Source organism: Salvelinus alpinus, chromosome 21, assembly GCF_045679555.1.
Source record: "Salvelinus alpinus chromosome 21, SLU_Salpinus.1, whole genome shotgun sequence".
Classification (NCBI taxonomy): Eukaryota; Metazoa; Chordata; class Actinopteri; order Salmoniformes; family Salmonidae; genus Salvelinus; species Salvelinus alpinus.
Genome location: NC_092106.1, coordinates 7,073,806 through 7,081,372, shown reverse-complemented (window position 1 = coordinate 7,081,372; position 7,567 = coordinate 7,073,806). Strand labels below are relative to the sequence as shown.

General features: G+C 46.5%; 1 protein-coding gene across 3 annotated transcripts; it reads left to right on the top strand.

Moving 5' to 3' along the window:
* The first annotated feature begins 156 nt into the window (after positions 1-156).
* Positions 157-4,197, top strand: LOC139547715 (ribitol 5-phosphate transferase FKRP-like). Of its 3 annotated transcripts, none has more exons than XM_071356721.1 (2): positions 157-272; positions 1,105-4,197. In XM_071356721.1, the coding sequence occupies exon 2, from the start codon at positions 1,259-1,261 to the stop codon at positions 2,864-2,866; it is 1,608 nt and encodes a 535-aa protein (XP_071212822.1). In that variant the 5' UTR covers positions 157-272; positions 1,105-1,258; the 3' UTR covers positions 2,867-4,197. The 3 variants fall into 3 exon arrangements, with proteins under 3 accessions (XP_071212822.1, XP_071212821.1, XP_071212820.1); XM_071356720.1 differs by lacking the exon at positions 157-272 and adding an exon at positions 308-433; XM_071356719.1 differs by lacking the exon at positions 157-272 and adding an exon at positions 315-447.
* The last annotated feature ends 3,370 nt before the right edge of the window (positions 4,198-7,567 follow it).

Sequence of the window (7,567 nt, the reverse complement as noted above, 5' to 3'; positions counted from 1 at the left end):
AGCAGCGATAATAATAATAACCCAACCCTCACAAACCCAGCACTAGCACTCGACCCTTCTTTCTTCCTCTCTCTAAAGAGCAACTGCAATAACTCATGGAGAAAGGGTGCCAAAAAATGAGCTAAGAGCAAATCTACTACAGCTTCGAAGGGAATCGTTTTTCCCATGAGTGGTAACCAGGGACGTCGTTCCTGCCATATTGTGATCTCACGCGAGCTTCCTGTGATAATTTCCAGAAACAGCAAAGCAAGGGTACAATGTTACAGACCGCGGTATTGAAATTAATCTAAATGTCTCAGTATATGAACACTATTTGAGTTAATTTGTCAGTTTAATATTAGTATTTTACACTGTAAATAAGAGCTATTGAACTGGTGGTGTCTCCATGTTGTGCTTAGCTCAGCCACCTCTGCACACAGAGAGCGAATTCGATGTACGTGCGTTATGGTTTGTATGCTCTGTCTTATTCTAACGATTTGGGGAATGTTAGGCTAAATAACGGGGAGAACATGATTCACATTTGAAGACCGATTGAGTTCTGCATATGAAGCTTTTAGAGGGGTCATGGTGTGGCCTTTATGAAATGATGTAAATTAAATGATTCTGTGGTTATTTATCATGATAAAATCATTTTTTGAGAATGGTCGTGGTTGCATTGGTTCCATGGTTGCATAGAAGCCATGCAGCATTGGTGTAGTCTACTGACAGCATTAAATGACAGAATAAAAAAGTATTTTGCCTTATGCAGACAATTCTAGGCACTATTACTGCTGTAGCAATACTTGATAGCCTACGGTACCTATTCTAGAAGAGAGCATAGGCCTATACTCAAATGGAGCATCAATTTGAAGGATCTCTGTAGCTCATTTGGCTGTAATTGATAGTCAAGAATACAATCTAGGTCAAAGTATTGGCTGAAGAGAACTAGGGCAATCCAGTCCATGTATGGGAGACACACTGCACCTAGTCCCTTGACGTTTGAATATAATGTAATAAACTAGACTACAGCCTCTAAAGCCTATCACAGCCATCTGAAGTGCTTTTTTTTAGGACTCATTTTAAAATCACGTTTTAAATCCCTGTGGTGTCTTCTGTGTATTTCAGCTATTCCAGCAGCTGGCCATTATTATTCCAACGCACATAGGCTGTAGCTCTTTACTGATGGGGTCCTGATGTTTATGGACAGGCTTTCTGAATAGAGAGCTCCATCCTATACCTTTTCCTTTCCCTGAGCCAGACGAGCGCAGCAAGAGGTGCCATGCGGGTGAGTTTCTGCCAGGGCCTTCTGACTGGAGCCATCGTTCTGAACCTGCTCATCCTCTACTATGTGTCCCGAGCCCAGCAGCAGATGATGGAGAAACGCCGGGACCCAGGAAGGGGCTCCAGGAAGGCTGCTTTACCTGCGTCCGGGCTGGGGGGCGGCATGGGGAGCCTGGTGGGGCTTGGCGGGGGGATGGTTGGCCCTGGAGGTGTCGGGGGAGAGGGGAACAGTCGTGGCCCCCGTGTGACTGTCCTCCTACGGGAGTTTGAGGACTTTGAGAACTACGTCGGTGATGTGGCACGCTCCTTCCTGCACCAGAGACCTGAGCTGCCCTTCTTGGCTGTGTCTGACACCCCGCCCTATCCCCCTCTGTCTCTCCCCGAGGGGGCCCGTCTCCTGGTGCTCTCCCCCAGCCCCGAGCAGCCTCCACAGGCCCACCGGCCAGAGTTCCACGTCCAGACCGAGTTTGTGCTGCTGGTGCCTGACGGGGTGGAGCTGGAGCAGGGCCGGGCTGTGGAGAGGCTGATCCGGGAGCTGGAGGGGGAAGGTGGGGGGCCCGTGAGGCTGGTGGCGGCCCCCGTGTTGGCACGCTCGGCCGTCCAGTGCCTGCACCTGCGGGTCAGTCTGAGAGAGTGGACAGCCACCTACACCCCAGCGGCGTCTGGGAGCAGTGGTAGCGTGTGTACAGCCCTTCAGGGGGACGCGGTGGTCCTCATCCGCTCCGAGGACCTCTTCAACCTGTCTGTCCCACTGGGGAGGCCCCTGCTGCCTTCGCTCTTCATCCAGACCTCCCTGCATGGCTGGAAGGTCAAGCTCCTGGAGAGCCCCTGCTTCTCCGCCAGCCACCGGCCTCTCTTCAGCTCAGCCCACAACCAGTGGAAGGCAGACAGCCATCTGAAGGAGGCCACTAGCCGGCTGATGAGGAACTTTGGGCTGAAGCGTCTCCTACTGGCTGATGGGAAGGAGCAGTGGCACGGCTGTGGGAAGGAGACGGAGCGTTGCTTCGGTACGGTCCGAGACGACACCCCTGAGTACCTGTACCTGGATCGCTGGACCCCTCCATGCTGCCTCCGCGCACTACGTGAGACCACCAAGTATGTGATCAACATTCTGGAGAGCTCCGGGGTGCGCTACTGGCTGGAAGGAGGCTCCCTGCTGGGGGCGGCCCGCCACCAGGACATCATCCCCTGGGACTATGACGTGGACCTGGGCATCTACCTGGAGGACGTGCCCAACTGTGACTACCTGAAGAACCTGGACTCTGGTTCTCTGGTGGACGCTAACGGCTATGTGTGGGAGCGGGCAGTGGAGGGGGACTTCTATAGGGTGCAATACAGCGAGGCTAACCACCTCCACGTGGACCTGTGGCCCTTCTACCCGCGGAACGGCGTCATGACCAAAGACACGTGGATGGAGCACAAGCAGGATGTGGAGTTCCCCGAGCACTTCCTGCAGCCGCTGGTGCCAATGCCGTTCGCCGGCGTCACCGCCTACAGCCCGAACAACCACCGCGCCTTCCTGGAGCTCAAGTTCGGGGAGGGGGTCATCGAGAACCCCCAGTACCCCAACCCTGCCAAGAAGAGGCTGGACAGGAGCCGGCTGTGAGGGAGGGGTGTGGCTGGGACCTTTGCAGTTTTCATGTGGCCCACCAAAAGGACAAAACGATTCTAGCCACAACCCAAAACATATTGGTAGCAATCCGTGATTGGGTCACAAGTGGGTATCCTTTGGGAATAACTGTCAATAAGGATGCCAAATGCACTGATCAATTAAAACTCCCTGAAGGGAAGTGGTTATTAAGAGAGAACAGACACTACAGCCACACTGATGCAATGACACAAGTTTTATTGTATTTACTGCCTGCCTTTATTATCTGTCTTTAACACGATATCCTCATCATGGGTGAAGCAACGGACTGCATGTTACGTCATGATGCGTGACTGACTGACCTCTGTCAGAATGTGTCTGTCACTACTACCGAGACTGTAGAACAGAGCCTGTATTCATAAAGCGTCTCAGAGTAGGAGTGCTGATCTAGGATCAGGTCCCCGTCATCCATGTAATCTTATTCTTTATGATCGAAAAAGGCAAAACCGATCCTAGATCAGCACTTTATGGAGCACAAGGGGACTGCTGCTGATCTACATGACAGGTCAACTGAAGACTCCTTGCAGAGGTCCATTATTCTGTATAAGCTATAAGTTAAGTATAGAGACAGACTATTTATACATTCAAAACGGTATTCTGTTGCACATCATTTTCCGGTACATAAATGACCAGGTATTTAGTAAGAAATTCTATGGTAAAATGGTAATTACACAGAAATTATATATTTATTTTCAAGATTTTTTGGGCACCATTGGGTACAAGGTGGTTATGAATTGTTTTGAAATCTTTGATGTAGTACCATAAAGTATTAGTTGTTATTACCACAGTTTTCTAGTAATTATCAGGTGATCATCAAAGTGCTACCAGATATCCAACGGCATATACACCACAATATCAGCTGCTGTTAAGCAATATCTGACACAATCAGTGTTGATAGCTGTGTTATTATTGATATTAGGAATATACCTGTGTTGGTCAATTCTGTCCTAAAGCTAAAGATGTACTCCATGAAATATATGTGTGGATTTGTTGCACTGATTCACTTTCTTATTTGCAATTTGTTTACTTCATGTTCAGGGTACAACATGTATGACCTTTTGAACTGTCAACTGATGCCACTGGGTAGGCCTTGGCATGTTCCATCAGCATGACGATTTTGGCTGTCCATTTCCCAGTGGTAAAATGAGGAGCTTTCTCTTCAACTCTGACTTGGATATTCATGTCATGATGAAAGCTCCATCAGTCCATTCACGTGCATTCAAATCCCAGGTATGAATTATAAAAAACGGAACTATCCAATATACTAAATTAAATGTGTGTGTCATCTGTTGAGTGTTGCTGTCACATTTGTGTCCTGCCTTGACTGGAATGTATAAAGTCATCTGAATTGCGAGTGAAAGACTGATACAGTGGGGAGAACAAGTATTTGATACACTGCCGATTTTGCAGGTTTTCCTACTTACAAAGCATGTAGAGGTCTGTAATTTTTATCATAGGTACACTTCAACTGTGAGAGACGGAATCTAAAACAAAAATCCAGAAAATCACATTGTATGATTTTTAAATAATTAATTTGCATTTTATTGCATGACATAAGTATTTGATCACCTACCAACCAGTAAGAATTCCGGCTCTCACAGACCTGTTAGTTTTTCTTTAAGAAGCCCTCCTGTTCTCCACTCATTACCTGTATTAACTGCACCTGTTTGAACTCGTTACCTGTATAAAAGACACCTGTCCACACACAATCAAACAGATTCCAACCTCTCCACAATGGCCAAGACCAGAGAGCTGTGTAAGGACATCAGGGATAAAATTGTAGACCTGCACAAGGCTGGGATGGGCTACAGGACAATAGGCAAGCAGCTTGGTGAGAAGGAAACAACTGTTGGCGCAATTATTAGAAAATGGAAGAAGTTCAAGATGACGGTCAATCACCCTCGGTCTGGGGCTCCATGCAAGATTTCACCTCGTGGGGCATCAATGATCATGAGGAAGGTGAGGGATCAGCACAGAACTACACGGCAGGACCTGGTCAATGACCTGAAGAGAGCTGGGACCACAGTCTCAAAGAAAACCATTAGTAACACACTACGCCGTCATGGATTAAAATCCTGCAGCGCACGCAAGGTCCCCCTGCTTAACCCAGTGCATGTCCAGGCCTGTCTGAAGTTTGCCAATGACCATCTGGATGATCCAGAGGAGGAATGGGAGAAGGTCATGTGGTCTGATGAGACAAAAATAGAGCTTTTTGGTCTAACTCCACTCGCCGTGTTTGGAGGAAGAAGAAGTATGAGTACAACCCCAAGAACACCATCCCAACCGTGAAGCATGGAGGTGGAAACATCATTCTTTGGGGATGCTTTTCTGCAAAGGGGACAGGACGACTGCACCGTATTGAGGGGAGGATGGATGGGGCCATGTATCGCGAGATCTTGGCCAACAACCTCCTTCCCTCAGTAAGAGCATTGAAGATGGGTCGTGGCTGGGTCTTCCAGCATGACAACGACACGAAGCACACAGCCATGGCAACTAAGGAGTGGCTCCGTAAGAAGCATCTCAAGGTCCTGGAGTGGCCTAGCCAGTCTCCAGACCTGAACCCAATAGAAAATCTTTGGAGGGAGCTGAAAGTCCGTATTGCCCAGCGACAGCCCCGAAACCTGAAGGATCTGGAGAAGATCTGTAGGGAGGAGTGGGCCAAAATCCCTGCTGCAGTGTGTGCAAACCTAGTCAAGAACTACAGGAAACGTATGATCTCTGTAATTGCAAACAAAGGTTTCTGTACCAAATATTAAGTTCTGCTTTTCTGATGTATCAAATACTTATGTCATGCAATAAAATGCAAATTAATTACTTAAAAATCATACAATGTGATTTTCTGGATTTTTGTTTTAGATTCCGTCTCTCATAGTTGAAGTGTACCTATGATAAAAATTACAGACCTCTACATGCTTTGTAAGTAGGAAAACCTGCAAAATCGGCAGTGTATCAAATACTTGTTCTCCCCACTGTAGGTGCCACTTGTTTGCGCTTGAACTATCGTTTTACAAGTGGGGGAAAATGCACAAAAGAACTCTTGCTGTCAATGTGTGTCACTCCATTTCATGTACTGAAGAAGAGAAAAATAATTATAACACTACTGTTATTTGTGTTTCGTCATTTGAGGTTTGTGGATTTGATGAGACAACGTTGTATACATTCCAGTGTTTCGGGAATATTTTAAGAAATTAATTTACCAGGAGGGCTGAAAGCTGTCTTTGGGTTTTGACAAAAATAGAAGGATGTTTTTGGGGGGTGAAACAGGTGTGGACATAATTTTCCGGTACATAAATGACCAGGTATTTAGTAAGAAATTCTAAATACCTGGTCATTTATGTCCCGGAAAATGATGTCCACACCTGTTTCACCAGCAGGTGGCAGAAGAGCCTTAACATTTGCACCGCTTCCTTGGCCACGTCTTACCACCTCAATGAGAGACGGCATGTAGTGGACGGACATTGAATGGGTAACTTGTGAATATTGCCGTGGTAAAGTCACTAGCTGCAAAATCCCCCAGACAAAATACATCGAACTAAATTACATAAAATACATAAAATACTTCCCTCCGTGCTTTCCCCTCTGCATGTAAAGTTGAACCACTGGCTGAATTCAATTGGTAGGGGTGTAAAGTTACATTGCTAACAGAACAACAATGAGTAGGGCTAATAGGAGACCTAGGAATGTCAATATAGAAAGATTTACCCTAAATGTCCCCAGTTGTAGAACCTAATGCCAGCTTTTCTTCCACTAACGGGTCCATATAACACTGAACCTCAAAAGATATGAACCCTCTCAACACCTTTTAGTGTGGGATCAATAAGTTGGGCACTTTCCCAACTTGTGTGTGTGTACTGTGTACTGTGTCCACAACCCAGGTAGGCGATGTAATATTGTAATGTTGGTGACTGCATTGTGTGTGTGTTGGGAAAGGTCTATATATTTATTTATTTATTTCACCAGGTAGGCAAGTTGAGAACAAGTTCTCATTTACAACTGCGACCTGGCCAAGATAAAGCAAAGCAGTTCGACACATATAACAACACAGAGTTACACATGGAGTAAAACAAACATACAGTCAATAATACAGTAGAAAAATAAGTCTATATACAATGTGAGCAAATGAGGTGAGATAAGGGATGTAAAGGCAATAAATAGGCCATGGTGGCAAAGTAAATACAATATAGCAATTAAAACACTGAAATGGTAGATTTGACAGTAGATGAGTGTGCAAAGTAGAAATACTGGGGGGCAAAGGAGCAAAATAAATAAATACAGTAGGGGAAGAGGTAGTTGTTTGGGCTCTTTATAGATGGGCTATGTACAGGTGCAGTGAGCTGCTCTGACAGCTGGTGCTTAAAGCTAGTGAGGGAGATAAGTGTTTCCAGTTTGAGATTTTTGTAGTTCGTTCCAGTCAACCGGCTCCAGAGAACTGGAAGGAGAGGCGGCCAAAGGAGGAATTGGCTTTGGGGGTGACAAGTGAGATATACCTGCTGGAGCGCGTGCTACGGGTGGGTGCTGCTATGGTGACCAGCGAGCAGAGATAAGGCGATAGCCAGGGGCATGTCTGATGTTCCATTAGAATGAATAGAAGCACATGTCTCTCCGTCAACACCTCATGGAGGCAGGACATATTACACAGACTACCTGGTGCTATGTTCA